The sequence below is a fragment of the Nilaparvata lugens genome, chromosome 10, assembly GCF_014356525.2.
Source record: "Nilaparvata lugens isolate BPH chromosome 10, ASM1435652v1, whole genome shotgun sequence".
In the NCBI taxonomy this organism is placed as follows: Eukaryota; Metazoa; Arthropoda; class Insecta; order Hemiptera; family Delphacidae; genus Nilaparvata; species Nilaparvata lugens.
The window spans coordinates 22,016,021-22,035,765 of NC_052513.1; the positions used below are offsets into that span (position 1 = coordinate 22,016,021).

The following is a 19,745-nucleotide window of genomic DNA, read 5'->3' on the forward strand; positions in this document are numbered from 1 at the left end:
GCTTCAGTGTTGAGTGTGAAATATAGATCAATTGACAAAGGAATTGGGAGGGAATGTTTTGAACATAATATTTTTGACTTTGCAGCTTCGTTAGAAGTTGTTGAGAGGTGAATATATTTAATGTATTCGTCACAACTCATTGTGCTAGAGACATGAGGGTGGTTTAAAAGTTACATTTCACGCTTACGTGCTTATATTTTTGGAAAAATTTGTTCCAACGTAATTAATAACCATACAAAAATGGAGCTTTTTTGTGCTATGGAGGTTGATAAATCCTCTTCAAGCTCTGTGCTATGGAGGTTTGTGTTATCTTTGTGCTATAAATCTTCTACAAGTTTTGTGCTATATAGGTTTGTGTTATCTTCAACAATTTCTGAGATATCCTTTAAAAAAAAACAAATGAAAATTTTTATTCGCAATACAAACAATTGAGGGTCCTGCCAAACCCGAAGGTTTGAAATAACAGTAAAAATAACTTTTTAAGTGTGAAATATTTGAAATAACAGTTTTCCATTCAACTTTTTGCTCTTTCATGGCTTATAACTCTCCAACAATGTATCGTGAAGATGAATGCTCATAGTAGATTTATAGAGCATTAAATTCTCCTTAAGGTTATGGTTAACTTAGCACAGCGAGTAGGGTTGGAGACTTAATATGTTTACCTCCTTACTACCCGAAACAGAACTGCGGGGTAGAAACTTGTCTTCCAAACTTTTCCCTCTATAATCTTCCGTTGACTGGACAACAAACACTCTTGGAGTTTACTTTTCCATGAATCAACCCTTTTATATTGTTATTATTAGTATTATTATTATTATTATTAATAATAATAATAAGAATAATAATAATAATAGCTGGGTGGCAGGGGTTTGTCCAGGGTTTCAGATCTGTGTGCAAAACAAGAGAAAAGACTAAGAGAATATTTCATTTCTGCTAACACAAATCTCCTCAGGGAAGTGTGCCGATTGGATGAAAATTATACTGCACTTAACTTGAGGAATCCTAATGGTCGAGAGCCCTTGACAGTGCATGATTACAAGGCAGAATGGCAACAGAGGGAGCTGCATGGGCGCTACTGCAAGCATCTGAACTCTGACCATACTAATCATGACCTTTCAAGCAGGTGGTTGACAGATTGAAGTCTTTTCCCAGAGACAGAAGGCTCTATAATTGCTATGCGGGATCAGGTTGTCGCTACCAATGCCTATAGAAGACATATCATCAGAGATCTGAGCATAAGTGATACATGCAGGCTTTGTAACGCTGCAGTAGAAAGTATTCAGCACATAGTTTCAGGCTGCTCAATATTGGCACCAAAAGAGTATTTGAGGCGACATAATAATGTTGCAAAAATAGTGCACCTGAAATTGCAGCAGGAATTTAAAATACTTTATCAATAATAGAAAATGATGCCAAGAGGTTGCATAAATTCTGCCCCTCTTCGCATAAGCTATCCGCAACTGCGTGAAAAAGAGAATAATAATAATAATTATTATTATTATTGGGACAGATCTGTGCTGACTGACAGAACGATTCCACATAACACCAACAGGGATCCATTGAATAGAACCCCTCAAGAGATGCTAGATACCCTCACTCAGAAGCTGGCTGTTAAGGCTAATAGGCTGAGACGTTACAGAATATCATTGAGAAGGAAGGAGGATAATTATAAGTTTCAAAAAAGTGAGAAGATTTTCTACAGGGGCCTAAGTGGAGAACAGGTTGAAGATGGAGGAGAGCATCCACAGCTGAGTGAGGTTGAGAAGTACTGGAGAGGTTTGTGGGCGGGTGGCAGGGATCATAATCAAAATGCTTTATGGATTCAGAATGAAGAAGATAGAGTGGCTGGAGCTCAACAAATGCCGAGAATATTGATTGGAACAGCTGAAGTTAAAAATGCAATCTCAAAACCAGCAACTGGTCTGCGCCTGGACCAGACAAGCTCCACAATTTTTGGTTGAAAAGGCTTCCAATCTTCCATCAATTCATAGCAAGTCACTTTTCCTCATTTATTGAGAGTCCCAACAGAGTTCCACAATTTCTCACCAAAGGAGTGACATACTTGCTTCCTAAAAATGATAGAACTCATGACCCTTCCCAATATAGGCCAATCACTTGCCTATGTACACTATACAAGGTTCTCACTGCATGTATAACAGATCAAGTGCAGTCATACTTGAGTCGAGAGAGACTGCTTGCTGATGAGCAGAAAGGCTGTATGAAAGGTGGGCTGGGCTGCAAGGAGGTTTTGACCATTGACTCAGTGGCAATGGGACAAGCTGTCAAAAAGAAAAGGCATATTCATATGGCTTATATTGACTACCGAAAAGCCTTTGACAGTGTCCCTCACTCCTGGTTGATTGAAGTCCTGTATATTTACAAAATTGACAACTCAGTCATAATGCTGCTGAAGCATCTCATGTCGATGTGGGGGACAGTGCTGAAAATGAGAAGTAATGCTGGACAAATTCAGACCAATACTATACCAGTCTGACAAGGTATTTTCCAAGGGGATAGTTTGAGCCCATTGTGGTTTTGTTTAGCTCTGAATCCATTATCTGCATTACTCAATTCCACAACACATGGATTCAAGCTGAAGGGAGAAGCAAGAGAAATTCATCCACTGTCCCACATGATGTATATGGATGATATCAAGCTCTATGCAGGTACTGAAAATCAACTGAAGGAAATGCTGGGTCTGGTTAGAACCTTTTCTGCTAATATCTGCATGGCATTTGGTCTGGAGAAGTGTAGGACACTCAGTGTTGTGAGAGGTCAAGTCGTGGCACAAATGATTGATGAGGACCTGGAGAGTGCTTTTGCAGCGATGGGGCCAAGTGATGTCTACAAGTACTTGGGCTTTTGCCAGGCTAGACAAATAGACCAGAAGAATGTCAAGCGGAAAATGAAAGATACATACCTGACCAGACTGAGGAGACTTTTGAAGACTCAGCTAAATGGCAATAATATGTTCAAGGCCATCAACACTTATGCAATACCTGTGCTGACTTACTCATTCGGTGTTGTTTGTTGGACTGCAACTGATTTGGAAGATCTTATGAGATCAACAAGAGTGCTCCTCACTAAGTTCAGAGCTCATCACCCCAAGGCCTGTATGGAGAGGCTCATATTGCCAAGAAAGAAAGGCGGGCGCGGGCTCATTGATATAAAATGGGCTTGTGAGAGACAAATCGGAAGCATGAAGACATACTTCATGGAGAAGGAGGGTGGCTTGTATGAAGTGGTGAGAAAAGCTGATAAAGGGTACACTCCACTTAATCTTTCTGAGCTGCCTACTGCGGACTTTAAAACCAACAGACAGCATGAGAGTGAGATCCTGGAGCAATGGAAGTCGAAGCAGCTTCATGGAAGACATGCATTTGCCTTATCTCAGCCTGGAGTTGATGAGGAGGCTTCCAATGCATGGCTTTGGCACAGGGACCTGTTTATTGAAACGGAAGGATTCTTGGTGGCAATTCAGGATCAAGTAATCGCAACAAAAAATTATCAAAGGCATATAATGAAGCTGCCTATAAATGATGATTCATGCAGACGTTGTGGCTTGGCATCTGAGACTATTCAGCACATCATGTCTGCATGTCAATCACTGGCAGCTACTGACTATTTAAAGCGCCACAATGCAGTAGCTGGGATCTTGCATCAGGACCTTGCTCTGAAGTACCAAATCATCAATAAGAAGCTGCCCTACTACTTGTACAAGCCATCCCCAGTCTTGGAGAATGAGACACATAAGTTATATTGGGATCGGTCGGTGCTGACAGACAGAACAGTTGCTCATAATAGGCCAGATATCATCCTCATGGATAAGGTAGCCAAGGAAACAACACTAATAGATGTTGGCATACCATGCTGCCACAACTTGGACCAGTATTATAATGAAAAGGTCTCCAAGTACCTTCCCTTGGTTGCTGAGATCAAGGATGTCTGGATGCAAGAAAAGGTCACAATTGTTCCTGTCATTATCTCCACGGTTGGAGTTGTAACTAGGAAAGTGTCAGCAAATCTTTGTCAGATGGGAATATCGAAAAGTGCAAAATATGCCATGGAAAAAGCAGTTGTTCTCAGCACAGCATCCATTGTGAGATCATTTTTGAACATTTCTGTTTAGTAATGCACCAAAGTCTTGCCAAAGGCCGACTTTGACTGCAATAAACACTCACTTGTCATGTGATGAATGAAATGATAATAATAATAATAATTTTTTTTCCTTCGTCCTGGTACCCCCAGAAGAAGGGAGTTTATTATAGAAAATATAACAAACAAAAATGAAAAATACACTTATAAAAAGAAATCTTACAAACAAAACAAATGAAGAATAATAAAAAAAAGCAAGAATGACAAAAGATAAGAAGATTCCCTTTCAGTAGAACATTTCATATATTATAAACCAGACGAATTATAAATTCTCCAAAACCTTCTAAAGAAGGTTTGACTGGAGGAGTCAAGTTTTACATTATATTAAAAAAAATCATAGAAATAGTACATTGATATAATCAATCAGTGATCCAAAAATAATAATTTTCAATTTAAATCATATCAAAAGAGAAATAGTTGTCAATCTTGGGTAGAAAAAAAATTAATAATAATTCATTCAACTGTATTGTGTAGCAATAAAATAATAAAACAATGGGATTTCAGTTTTCGCTTATCACAAACAATAATACACAAGAAAAAATATATAAAAAAAAGAAAGAATTTATGAAGATCATTCAAATTCACTCAAATTATTTAACAGAAAGTGTTTCATCTTATTCTTAACAATTGAAATTCTATCCAGACCAATTAAATCATCTGGCAACTCATTGAAAATAGTTGGTACAACATAACTAAGTTCACATTTACCATGATAATTATTATTGTATTTGGGCACAATAAACCTCTTATAAGCAGCACCTTGTCTTCGCTCATGCAAAATTCTACTTGACATTCTATAGTTATTAGAAAAATAATTATTTAATAAGATATCATATCTGAAAAGCTCGTTTACAGGAAGAATGCTATATTTTTTAAACAAATTTGGCTTAGGGTAACTCTCTTGTTTTGAATGAACTATTTTCAGCAAGGAATTTTGTAATCTCTTAACTCTATCAATTTCATAGCCACTTGCATTACCCCAAACATTGACACCGTATCTTACTACGGATTCAGCTAGGGCTTTATAAACAACTATCAATGTCTTCTTTGAGACAGATCGCTGTAAGTTATATAAACCAAATAGACATGAGCGAAGACGCTGGCATACACTATCAATGTGAGGACTCCACTTTAAACAATCATCAATGTAAATACCAAGATACTTTTGAATTGTAACTTGTTTTACCTTTTCACTACAAGTACAAGGAGTTCCAAAGTTATTCTCATGTAGACAATTTAAGGAATGCATAGTAATATTAGTGGACTTTGAGGTTTGACGTGGCGGTCTCATATGCATACAAGTGGTTTTTTTAAAATTCAAAGTCAAGCCATTATCATGGATCCATCTTTGCATTCTATCAAAGTCTCTTTGTAGCAATATTCTTGCTTCATCAAAACTTGTGTGGCTGGCTACCATAACTGTGTCATCAGCATACTGAAATATTTTAGTTTCCTTTGAAACACCAACCATTGTGATTACTGACACCAGATAAAGCAAGGTAAGGGAAGTACTAACTTCTGTCTGCTACGACATAGATAGTTAAACCAACTTTCTTCAACTATATTACACAATGAACAAGATATTTGATCCGTATTCATGCATTGCTTCCAAGCATAAAATGCGGCCAATAACCCTTCACCAACCGACAGTACAATACGGAAACGTCGCCAAATATCCGGGAATCAGATTTCGTGTGTGTTTGCATGTGTTGACAAATGTGCGCGTGGTCATTCCTCGGGAAATGGAGGGAATTTTCCGCAGGGGATGGGTGCGCTTTTCTTGGAAGACGTTCCTGGCAAGCAGTCATAAGAATGTTTACTCGGGGTAGGAGAAAGGATGTGTGTGGGGTATGAGTTGGGATGAGGTTTTAGCCGTGACGTCAGAGCAACCCACGCAGACAATACTTCCTTCTTCTCTCGCTCACACGCTCATTCGTTCTTTGTCTTTCTTCGCATATCTTTTCTCAACATTCCGGCTTAGCCAAGCTCCAGCAACTATTCTGAGCCTTCTTTATTGCAAACCCTTTTCCGTTCAAGTTATCGCTGAGCGGCGAGGTTTGAAAATGCATCATTATCAAGTAGTCATTCTTGAGGATATCCACCCTCCTTAACTCTCCTAGAAAGATCTCTCTGTCTTCCCTCATTCTCTCATTACACAAATCTTCCCTCTTCATTATTCTTCAACACTTCCACTCAACCTCTTACCTTTTCCCACAATGCTAAGTATTTTCTTAATCTCGAAATCTTGCTTTCTCAATACAGTAATATCACAGTCTTGTGTATACAGTAATTGAATATTAGTATAATCATTTATATTTTGAGAACTTGAAATCAATTGAATTTATTCAGAAAATTACATAGAATAATAAAGAATGCCTATTATTACAAGTGTAAAAATTAAAAAGTAATATTAATATTGAAAAAATTAAAATTATTTTATAATAAGTTAGAAATTTGTTTCAAAACTTTTTTCATTCAATTTCAACTCTTTTACAACTCTCCTAAAATCCTAAAATACTGAAATTCAACCACCTACAAGTTTCGAGATTCTTTGTCGACCTTCTGTCTCTTTCACATTCATTCTTTATCTCCATCAACCCCTTCTCATCAATTTTACTCCTTATCTATTCTGTCTTCATTCCTCCCTTGATCTCGCTCTCTCCCGTACACTTTTACCTTCTTTCATCCTTCCACTTCATCTTCTGTTATCATTAACTCAACTCATTTCCTCTTCTTCATTCTATATCTCCTTGCTCATCCTTCCACTCACACGAACTTGAGAGACATTCTTTCATTCTTCCAATCACACTGTTAATTTCTATCTTACTGATGACATTTACATTGTACTTTTCCCCTCCCCCTCGCGCAAATCATCCTCCCTTGCTCACCTCATAACTTTCACCAGCAGGCTTTACCCCGATACTCGTATTTTATCTAAAAGCTCAGTTCACACTCAGTTAAGTACAATAATTATTTTGTTGTTGATGAACGACAACTCACCTACTTGTACTTCCCACTACTCTCCCTTCTCCCTCCTACCGTCTACTCTCTCCAACGCCATGATCATATCACCCCAGCCCACATTGCTAGTTCAACATTGAAGCTTCCCGATCAGAGGCTTTTTCGAATAGTCAAGCTTGTTAGAGATATCTTGAAATACGGTAATCCGAACTATTTTAAAGATGATTTCAAATTTGTCTCTGATGGTAGGAGGATAGATGCTTCACATACTAGAACCGGAGAAAGTACTTTAAGGATACCCAATCATCGAACTACTATTTTCACAAAATCCTTCTTAGTCAGTGCCTGTCGTGCATGGAATACACTTCCTGTTTCTATCAGGTCTATCGAGAGCCGAGCGAGCTTCAACCTGACTTTAAAAAAACATATTTTGGAACAAATGACTGAAACTATCCGGCCCTAGAACGATCACATGACAACCATCCCTCACCCATTCCACCAATATAAACCTTTAAACCATGTTATAAAACGAATTGTATATATATATTATATAAACTCATGTTATTTTAATTATCCACTGCATACTGCTGTATATTACTGAAATTTGATAACCCTGATCTACTTTCAGCCTACTTCATTTTATTAATCAATTATTTGATCTTATCTACCTATATAATTATTTTACTTTATCAATTTTCTGTTTTTTTTCTCTTCAATATTCATATTGATTAAAACTTTTACAATATTTCCATTAATAAATAAATCCTTAGTTTAAATAACGAAATTAACGTTTTGGTAGAGAGTTAGTGGGGAGGATATTTTTAATGTTCTTCCCAAAGAATGGACATTGATATGTCCAAAGCTCCGCCAATTTATGTAGATGCATAACAATATGATTATTATCTATAGTTATTATATTACAAATTGCTTTTTCATATTATATACAGTTCAATAGTTATTTTCTTAGTCTATATTATGTAAATTCATCTATAACTTTGCTGTATTGTAAGCTATCGTATATAAGTGTATAAGCCAGTATATATTGTAATCTACATAAATAAAGTACTCAATCAATCAATCAATCAATCCTCTCTCTTATCCTCGTTCTTCTTCTCTCCCAGACCCGTCCTGATTTTTCCCTTTCGCTTCTTTGTTACCTTCTCCTCCTCTTCGTATTTCATCACATCAAATCCTTCTTCACTTCTCTCATTCTCACTAATAGCTTCTCATCAAGTTTCTCTCCCCATCATTAGACTAATCTTCCTTCCAATTAACACTATTGCTCTTCACGTATTTCCCTCACCATGCACGAGATCATCTCTACTCATTCTCTCTCCTACTATTTATCGGCCTTCATATTTTACTTTAATACTCTCTCTATTTTCATGCTCTTCTCTCTCTCTCTTCTTGACATCTCTTAGTCACTCCAGATCATTCGTTTATCGCCCAAAATTCATTCAATGAAATTCGCTTGAAATTTTATATTTCTATTTTTCATTTCAAAATTGTAATCAAAGCAAAAATTCATCTAATCTACTGCCGTGATGGTCGATTTATTTGACTGAAACTCATGCTGCTCTCTGTCCAGTATGTTGTTTGCTTTTAAGTAATTCACGAACTGATCATACACAATACTATATTTTTGAAAATACTGAAAGGATTCAAACTGGTCAACAGCACTCAGGATTTTTGGAATTCCCTTTCTTGAATATTTGAATCACTCTGGTAGTTTTTATAGAATTGGGAAATGACCCGATGTTGAGGAAGAATTTTTAACCGTTCAATTATTGAGGGTAACACTTTTTCATAGCTGTCATTAGAATGTCATCCGTTCCAGAAAAGAATTAACTTTCAAATGACATCATAATTCCTGCAAAATCATATGACGAAGCTTGTGTGAACTTGAAACTTGAAGAGAAATATATTGAGAAATCTTCCAATTCAGATCACGCAGTGATGTAGTATTTGTAGAAAACAGTACCACCGTTTTTGAATGTAAAAAACCATCATACTGAATTAAATAAATTCAATCTTATAATGCATTTGCAAAAGTTGAGAGTTCTAAAAAACTAAACGTAGGAAAAGCGGACTTCAAAGTTTACCTATTTCACAATATAAATGTCACAGACTGAGTCGCCAGATGCTGAATCAATACAATACACTCACATCCACCATCAAACAGTTCGATCAACATTTCATCAATCTTCTAGCTTTTATTGTTCATGGTAGCCGGAGGCAAAAATAATACTTCATCCGAAAATAGAGCATACCGTACAACGTTAACAGCTGCATGCTTTCCACTCAGCTCACCAAGTTAATTATTGAGTTTGAAACTTTCATCAAGCTGTCAGTTGTGATTTGATTTTGCTTTTTTCAAGATTACCATTAGATTGGCTTTGCACAACTATGTCATGCACTGTTATCTCGCTCTGTTCAGTATTGCGTGCAGACTATCTACAACTAATTTAACGTTATCGAGTAGTTGATTAAACATTGAATGTGGATATTGAACTGGTTATACTATACTAATTTACCAGCTTCTTTGAATCAGAATCTGAATTGTTCGACTCATTAAAAAATAATTATATGATCGGGAAAGAACAACAGGCATAGCCCAAAACTATTCTGTTCCCAAATTTTAATAAATAATAACATGTTCGAAAAAATAGGTTATGTTCGTTCTTACTGTGGAAAGTTGAAGTTTAATTTAATTATGAGTTGGTTTTTTCGCCAGGATTGATTTATGAATAGACTCTTTACATTCTCAGACTTCAACGTATTTTCAATATCGAGTTATAGCAGTTATTAGTAGTTCTATGCACGCTGAGATAAGAGTCATAGTAAGCCATGAACATGCGCATCTGGTTACAATTATTCCTTAGAAATAAGACAATTTATAGAGCTTGAAAAATAATGATCAATTCAGAAATTATCATAAGCCCTGTCAACTCTTCCAGGAATAATCTGTCTTTCTGATTCAGATGTTTCACATGCATTCCCCAGATTAATCGCTGAATTATCCTCGTTGCTACACCACATTATATACTTTCAATCAAAGACAATGGTCTGTCCAAGTCTGTAAACTCTAAGCTGTACCCAACAATGTCTTGTGTTATTGATGTATCTTGATACAAATCTTCCGCCTACCACAGTTCTAAATACACATACAACCACATCACATTTCAGTGTGATGTATGTTTGCAATGAAAATCATCGGAATCGTAATCATCGTGGACCACATTCAACAATAGTGTGCTAGGTGCAGGTTGGAGCACACACACAATGCAATGATAAATGACAACAGAAAGCGTAGAACAGAGACCGCGCTCTAAATCAAGTGGATCTCATAAATTGTGCTCAGTCGACTCGTATGGCTGACATTATTCTCCACATCTGATCGAATGAGCCCGGCTTTTCCCCATGCGGGGAGCCATTAGCATTTCCTGTTAACTGCACTGAATAAATTAAAGGCTGTTTCTAATGTTATTGAAAATTGGTGGTATGAGCGTAGATTTATTTAATTGGATTTGTGCGAGTTAAGAGTTTGTTTGACCAGTTTCAATGCTAATTGGGAGGACCGGCACCGGCACTGGCACAGCAGCGTGTAGCGGTGTAGCCTATCCGATTTCACCTTTAAACTCAATTTAGATTGAATTACCGACGATTGTGAGATGTAGACTCGACGTTCAGTTGTATGCTATGATATGTAATTGTATGTTATTTTGAGCTATTCCAATAGAATGTTCTTTCTGAAATAAGTTCTTCAGAACTACTTGAATTTAAGTTGAATTCAAAATCCAAACAATGACAAACAAAGGATATATGATGTGCGTAACTTCAGCCTGTTCTGGGAGCCGAGAGTCGAAATTAATAAACATGGGCGTGTGAGAGTGGATCTAAGAGCAGCTTGGACCGATTCACAGTCGCCTCCTTTGTTGTAGCCAAAGTAGCCATCATTGTAAACTGGTTGTTATTACGAATCCAGCAATTAACCGCTGATTGATTATTTTTATAAGCATACAAGCAAAACAATTATGCTATTGTTGTATCTTCTTTTGATGAGCAGACTATAGAATATATTATACCGGAGTATGAAAAGCTAGTACAATATGCTAGCTGACTAATCGTCGATTGAATTGGTTGCAGACGAGAACAGCCATCGAAACAAATGGTGGAGCCACTTTCTGCTAGCTGTGTATCGTAAATCAATGGAGCCGATAAAAAATGAAATCAGTTCCGGTCGGTGGGTGGTTGCCGTGACAAAAGCGAAATGTCATTTTCACCTGGCAATGCAACGCTCGCTCGCTGCACGTCGCTATCTAGCTACAGTAACCTTAGTAGACAAATTCTCCCCACCGAGTCGATTCTCCAATAAAGAACAGTCCGATCAGACAACAGGGCTGACGCCGCCCAATTATTTATTAATAATCGAGAGGCTCGTAAAGTCTGATTCCAGCACCCGAAATAGACTCAGGCAAAATCCGTTCGGGGCTCTGGCTCTATTACACTGTATTTTTAACCCGCACCGATCCGCTAGCTAAATTTGCTTCTCACATTACTGAGTAGAGTGGCCTACCTCCGCCGTTACCGGTAGTTATTTACTACGGCCGTTAATTCTGTGCTACGTGACAATAAAAACACGGCCCACCTCACCTTGCTGATCACTACCGTCCATTTATTCCTCCCCTTTTCGGCTGGAATTTGACCTCAAATAAACATGAATGAACCCGTTTCAAACGAGTACAGTGCAGTTTTATTTGGATGTTTTGCTAGTGTTTTTCATGTCCTTGTTTGTTTCCGATATATGGCCAATTAAAATTAAATTATGATTTTCAAATAGTAATGGAGTAAGACGATTAGATGATTTCTAACACAATCAATGAGGAATAAGTATTAAAAAGGCATTAAGAGGAATGATAAATAAGTTTTCGGAATAAGATACTTCGAAAAAGTTTATTGGAAAAGTGAAAAAATGGGGAAGGATATCGAAACTGGAAGAAAGAGGAGGAGGAAAGAGTTGAGCAAAAAGGAGTCGAACTATTGAAAAAGGAGGAACAAGAGTTCAGAATAAATAAAGAGTGAATGAAGGTGGTACAATAACTGAGTTTAAATCAACCTCAATCACATTCTCTGCATTTTACAATGATATTAATTTTTGGTTTCAACGTACCGTCTAGGAATGGATTTGATTCCTTACTCAATTTCTGCACAGTTGCCTTTCATGAATTTCTGTTCCCTATGATTCGATTGGAACGAAGCGGTTCTCAGGATCTTGATTTGCTCAACAATTTGGAATTCAAATCATGAAACAAATCTATAGCATACATAATACAAATGGTCAATAAGTTTTTGGAGAATTATGGAAAATGTTCCTGTAAATTCAATCCTCAGATTTATTATTTTTTGTCTACTCTTCACTTTGATGAAGTAATCTGAGACTCACATAAACATAATTTTTTGATGAGGAATATCAACATACTAGTATCAATAGTATACTACATATAGTAGTATCAATGATACTACAAAAATACATCTCTCTAAACAATATTCAAATTGAGTTATTCAGATATAACCTGAATCTCAGTAACTATCTGAACTTCAAATTGTTTTGCGACTAGAAATATCGAAAGACTAATACTAAAAAGCCAAAACTAACACTGAATTAACTCAAATCTGATCGATTTTCTCCGCAAGCACAAGCTCATACATAGGGGTTGAACTGAGTGATAAGCGAGGCGCATCTGATGGGCTCTCAACTCAATTTACCTACCACTCTATATAATTAGATTTCGTGCACGAAGTCATATTTTAGTAAAATAGCTCCCTCTACTAGTTGGATACACTCTTCTAACATGCTCAAGAGTGGTCTATCATATAACCTCAGGAAAGTAGAGTGAATCAAACGTATTAGTCCTTGCTTGAGCGGTTACTCATATCCTACAAAAAATGTCAAAATAGTACAATTAAGTAGTAGTATTAATAGTATGGAATATAATGATCACGAAAGAAAGCTGAAAAAACCAAGTAATCACAGAGCTAATAACTGAAAAAGAGCTGTTAACTACTTTTTCAGAGAAGAGTACACTAGCGACCCCCGGGGTTGAAAAACTCGCTTATGAACTGTTGTATTGATCTCTGAAATCCTCAACTTGTAATTATACAGAGTTGGTGAGAATTATTATGGAAACAGCTAAATATATCTCTTACATGTAGTATGATATGTAGGCTGACAGTTGGTTCCTTGGGGATCCTATTCCAATTAGAAAACTAATTTCTGTTGCTTCAAAACTTTTGTTAACCATCTTGGATTCGTTATATGGATCCAACTTCATTTCGAATCCAGCTTCATTTTGAATCCAAGTACATATTTTTTCACATGGGAACGTGTTGATGTGATACATGAGTACGATATAAAATTTCAAAAGAAAATTAATGGCGAAAACCGCACATGAATATCTCAAACCGCTTCAAACCAATCTCAACATTTAATATACTAATAAATTATACAAAAATGTAATAAATGAGTACGTACATTGGATAATCAAGTGTTATTGAACACAAATAGTAGCTTTTGCTCAAAAATTTAACACTTTGAACAAAAAGATTTTTAATAGTAAATCTGTTAACGTCATAGCAACTGCTATCACAAGTAGTTGACCGAGCGAAGTGAGGTCTAAGATTCAAGTTGACGGATTGGCATTTCTCTTAATGTTAAAATGTTTGAATGTTTAAATGCTTGAATGTTTAAATGTTTATATGTTTAAAGTTTAAATGTTTAAATGTTTAAATGTTTAAATGTTTAAATGTTTAAATGTTTAAATGTTTAAATGTTTAAATGTTTAAATGTTCAATGTTTAAATGTTTAAATGTTTAAATGTTTAAATGTTTAAATGTTTGAATGTTTTCGCAAAATTGCTGGGTACAAACCGCAGCTTTAGCTCAGTGGTAGATACATGAATTTTCCAAATATAATTAATCACCACAGGGTTCAATGACTGGTGATTAATAATTCTTACCGCTGCTTCTATGAAGTTCTTGAAGAATACCAATGAGGAAATCAAAAGAATAGTTGATGACTGATTATCAGTAACCATGTACACAATAGAGAATAATAAAGACCAACTATGGTTTTTCCTAGTTGATCCTTAAAACGCTTGTCATGAATACAGGTATTCACCAATTTATTCTTCCGAAATTCCTTAGAACTTACAACGCCAGTTCTTGAAGCTCTCTGGATCCTTATATGATATAACTGGAACATTATTAATATAATTATCAATATATTTTTTCTGGCAGACTAGTGTGACTATCTTCAAAGGATGATAAGTACTGAATGTTCTTAACAAGATCAATATTAATTGATTTACTAATTTTATATGCTGCAGACGAATATTTCTTGGTACCAAGACAGCTCAAACTGTATATCACGAGATGAGTTAGGATAAAATAAACTTCTATGATTTTGTATGCTGACATAAAACACAAATATATTCCCATAAAACAATATATAAATAAAATATTCTATATCTATAATTTCCAATATATATAAACTCTTCAACAGTTAACAATTACCACAAGGTTTAATAGCATTCACAATAGTGAGCTTTAAAATTTGTAAATATATATTATGTTTAATACTGATGCGTGGACTTCAAGTTAATTCATAATAATTCCACCATTTAAAACCTGTTTGGTCTATAGATTTGATATGACTTACTTTGATCAATTAGCAAAATAATAATTGTCAAATTAATATTCAAAATATAAGATCTCAGGGTTTTATAATGAGTTCGTGCCATGCATGGAAGTAAGCTTCCTACATAGATCAAATAAATTCATAATGCTTTCTTACAAACTATGTGATAGCACTCAACACGTTGCGAATTTTCCTTGTCTTAAGTTAATTTGTATATATTGCGCTTTGATTTATTCCCCAACTATGAACAGAAAGGCCTTATAACGAGCTCGTTTGATCTACCACTCACATTAATGATGTTATTAACGGTCTCGTAAATTGAATCAATTATTTCCAATAATTAATTATGCATGACCCTTTCGTCTCTGCTGGGCTCGCTCGTGGAACCGATTTCTTATAGATTACTTTCCGTATTAAAATGTACTTATGGGAATTGATTACAATTAAGAACTCTTCAATAACACTGAGTTCACAGATAATTTAACATTAATCACAAATATTTCACATTTAAAAGAGGGATAGGCTTGATAATTTAAAAATTTAAAGGAAGAAAGAACCCTAAACTCCATGTGCATCCTCTCAGAACGAGATCACAAGCCAGAAGAAAGTGGTTTTCAGAAAAATTTTATCTCTTCCTTGAACGATTTGTAAGCTTCTTTTTGATTGGCTTTTAATTTAGTAAACTCAATACAATTGGTTGCTTCAGAATCAGGGCTTCTTCAACTTTATAATAGAAAAAATAACTAAAAGTTTTTATATAAATATATGGAGTGATTGTCTTAAACTATTTTGATAAATAAATCGCGATATACGATGTTAACAAACAATATACATTTAGTTTTTTATATGAGTTTTGTATACTCTTGATTTTCGTGCTTTTTTAGATTGTAATAAATATTTATACAGCAATAATAATTGTCCGTATTTCTATACATAAACCTTCCTTAATATATATAATACATATTTTGTGAGTAAACTTTATAATTCAACCTATAGTGGTTGCTCGAACAATCAACTGATTCGCTAGGTATTGAATCAAATAACTATCGATTTATTCTAGATCGATTGATTCATTTAAAAGTGTAAACAAATAATTCTAACCTCAATGTACGTGCAAACTGTTATTTTTTATGATCTGCCAGTAATAAATAAGCCGCTTTATAATTTTTAATTCTGCCAATGGATTCTCATTAGTTGTTGAATCACAGTTATGCATGTTTTTCCTTATCATTTTAGATAATACAATATTACTCTTTATCGCTAACAACATTCGATTTTATTTGAGTGGTTCCTTGACTAGGTTAACTTTGTTTTCCATTTTATAATTCTATTAAAATTCACCAGTTCATTTCAAAATATTTTGTGGTGCTAAAATATCACGTGACAATGTTTAAATGTTTGAATGTTTTAATGTTTGAATGTTTAAATGTTTAAATGTTTAAGTGTTTAAATGTTTTATTGTTTTATTGTTTTATTGTTTTAATGTTTTAATGTTTTAATGTTTTAATGTTTTAATGTTTTAATGTTTTAATGTTTTAATGTTTTAATGTTTTAATGTTTTATGTTTTAATGTTTTAATGTTTTATGTTTTAATGTTTTAATGTTTTAATGTTTTAATGTTTTAATGTTTTAATGTTTTAATGTTTTAATGTTTTAATGTTTTATGTTTTAATGTTTTAATGTTTTAATGTTTTAATGTTTTAATGTTTAATGTTTTAATGTTTTAATGTTTTAATGTTTTAATGTTTTAATGTTTTGATGTTTTAATGTTTTAATGTTTTAATGTTTTAATGTTTTAATGTTTTAATGTTTTAATTTTTAATGTTTTAATGTTTTAATGTTTTAATGTTTTAATGTTTTAATGTTTTAATGTTTTAATGTTTTAATGTTTTAATGTTTTAATGTTTTAATGTTTTAATGTTTTAATGTTTTAATGTTTTAATGTTTTAATGTTTTAATGTTTTAATGTTTTAATGTTTTAATGTTTTAATGTTTTAATGTTTTAATGTTTTAATGTTTTAATGTTTTAATGTTTCAATTGTAATGATCAATTAGCAAAATAATAATTGTCAAATTAATATTCAAAATATAAGATCTCAGGGTTTTATAATGAGTTCGTGCCATGCATGGAAGTAAGCTTCCTACATAGATCAAATAAATTCATAAAGCTTTCTTACAAACTATGTGATAGCACTCAACACGTTGTGAATTTTCCTTGTCTTAAGTTAATTTGTATATATTGCGCTTTGATTTATTCCCCAACTATGAACAGAAAGGCCTTATAACGAGCTCGTTTGATCTACCACTCACATTAATGATGTTCTTAACGGTCTCGTAAATTGAATCAATTATTTCCAATAATTAATTATGCATGACCCTTTCGTCTCTGCTGGGCTCGCGCGTGGACCCGATTTCTTATAGATTACTTTCCATATTAAAATGTACTTATGGGAATTGATTACAATTAAGAACTCTTCAATAACACTGAGTTCACAGATAATTTAACATTAATCACAAATATTTCACATTTAAAAGAGGGATAGGCTTGATAATTTAAAAATTTAAAGGAAGAAAGAACCCTAAACTCCATGTGCATCCTCTCAGAACGAGATCACAAGCCAGAAGAAAGTGGTTTTCAGAAAAATTTTATCTCTTCCTTGAACGATTTGTAAGCTTCTTTTTGATTGGCTTTTAATTTAGTAAACTCAATACAATTGGTTGCTTCAGAATCAGGGCTTCTTCAACTTTATAATAGAAAAAATAACTAAAAGTTTTTATATAAATATATGGAGTGATTGTCTTAAACTATTTTGATAAATAAATCGCGATATACGATGTTAACAAACAATATACATTTAGTTTTTTATATGAGTTTTGTATACTCTTGATTTTCGTGCTTTTTTAGATTGTAATAAATATTTATACAGCAATAATAATTGTCCGTATTTCTATACATAAACCTTCCTTAATATATATAATACATATTTTGTGAGTAAACTTTATAATTCAACCTATAGTGGTTGCTCGAACAATCAACTGATTCGCTAGGTATTGAATCAAATAACTATCGATTTATTCTAGATTGATTGATTCATTTAAAAGTGTAAACAAATAATTCTAACCTCAATGTACGTGCAAACTGTTATTTTTTATGATCTGCCAGTAATAAATAAGCCGCTTTATAATTTTTAATTCTGCCAATGAATTCTCATTAGTTGTTGAATCACAGTTATGCATGTTTTTCCTTATCATTTTAGATAATACAATATTACTCTTTATCGCTAACAACATTCGATTTTATTTGAGTGGTTCCTCGACTAGGTTAACTTTGTTTTCCATTTTATAATTCTATTAAAATTCACCAGTTCATTTCAAAATATTTTGTGGTGCTAAAATATCACGTGACAATGTTTGAATGTTTTAATGTTTTAATGTTTTAATGTTTTAATGTTTTATTGTTTTAATGTTTTAATGTTTTAATGTTTTAATGTTTAATGTTTTAATGTTTTAATGTTTTAATTTTTAATGTTTTAATGTTAATGTTTTAATGTTTAATGTTTTAATGTTTTAATGTTTTAATGTTTTAATGTTTTAATGTTTTATGTTTTAATGTTTTATGTTTTAATGTTTTAATGTTTTAATGTTTTAATGTTTAATGTTTTAATGTTTTAATGTTTTAATTTTTAATGTTTTAATTTTTAATGTTTTAATTTTTAATGTTTTAATGTTTTAATGTTTTAATGTTAATGTTTTAATGTTTTAATGTTTTAATGTTTTAATGTTTTAATGTTTTAATGTTTTAATGTTTTAATGTTTTAATGTTTTAATGTTTTAATGTTTTAATGTTTTAATGTTTTAATGTTTTAATGTTTTAATGTTTTAATGTTTTAATGTTTTAATGTTTTAATGTTTTAATGTTTTAATGTTTTAATGTTTTAATGTTTTAATGTTTTAATGTTTTAATGTTTTAATGTTTTAATGTTTTAATGTTTTAATGTTTTAATGTTTTAATGTTTTAATGTTTTATGTTTTAATGTTTTAATGTTTTAATGTTTTAATGTTTTAATGTTTTAATGTTTTAAGTTTTAATGTTTTAATGTTTTAATGTTTTAATGTTTTAATGTTTTAATGTTTTAATGTTTTAATCAATTAATAATATAATATTAATATTATATAACAATGTTAGTATCTAACAATGTTTTAATGTTTTAATGTTTAAATGTTCTAATGTTTTAATGCTTAAATGTTTAAATGTTTAAATTTTTATATGTGTAAATGTTTATATGTTGCGCATTTACGGCGAAACGTGGTAATAGATTGTCATGAAATTTGACAGGTATGTTCCTTTTTAAATTGCGCGTCGACGTATATACAAGGTTTTTGGAATTTTCGCATTTCAAGGATAATATAATAGGGAAAAGGAGCCTCCTTCATTACGCCAGAAATCTGACTATAGAATAAATTATTCATTATAAATCAGCTGACAAGTGATTACACAGATGTGTGGAGAAGCCAGTCTATTGCTGTATTTCCATGAGGTCTATAGTTTCAATCAGGTACTTGTGGATGAGAATACTGCGTGAGATCTACTGTTCACAGAACTACTAGTAATGTTAGATACAGATAATAGATAGACAGACAGACGTTAACGGAAGCGTGAAATTATAAATTAAATATGTTGTGCATGACCATCAGTGTAATAACTCCCCAATAGCATCAGTTTTTTTAATAAATAGAAAAATCTGGTGTGGCGCACTCACACAACTTTCCTTGCCGTTATGAAAATTCATCACCTGACGCTAGTGTTCCCGCGCATCTCAAGTCTACTATTCAAAGATCCAAGCCAGCTGTTGACAGGACAAAAAGGCTGGAGACACACGAAGTTTGCTATCTCTTCAAAGTGAATGATTCAATAGAATCAACAGTTGCCAAC

The 19,745-nt window shown here is 33.3% G+C and overlaps 1 protein-coding gene across 1 annotated transcript in view; it reads left to right on the forward strand.

Annotated features, from left to right (window-relative positions):
- Positions 1–2,635: 2,635 nt before the first annotated feature.
- LOC111044830 overlaps positions 2,636–19,745 on the forward strand; it is a 182,476-nt gene continuing 165,366 nt past the window's right edge. The window contains exon 1 of the mRNA XM_039436654.1: positions 2,636–4,099. Coding sequence (XP_039292588.1) covers positions 2,636–4,099 — 1,464 coding nt within the window. The remainder of the gene's footprint in view (positions 4,100–19,745) is intronic.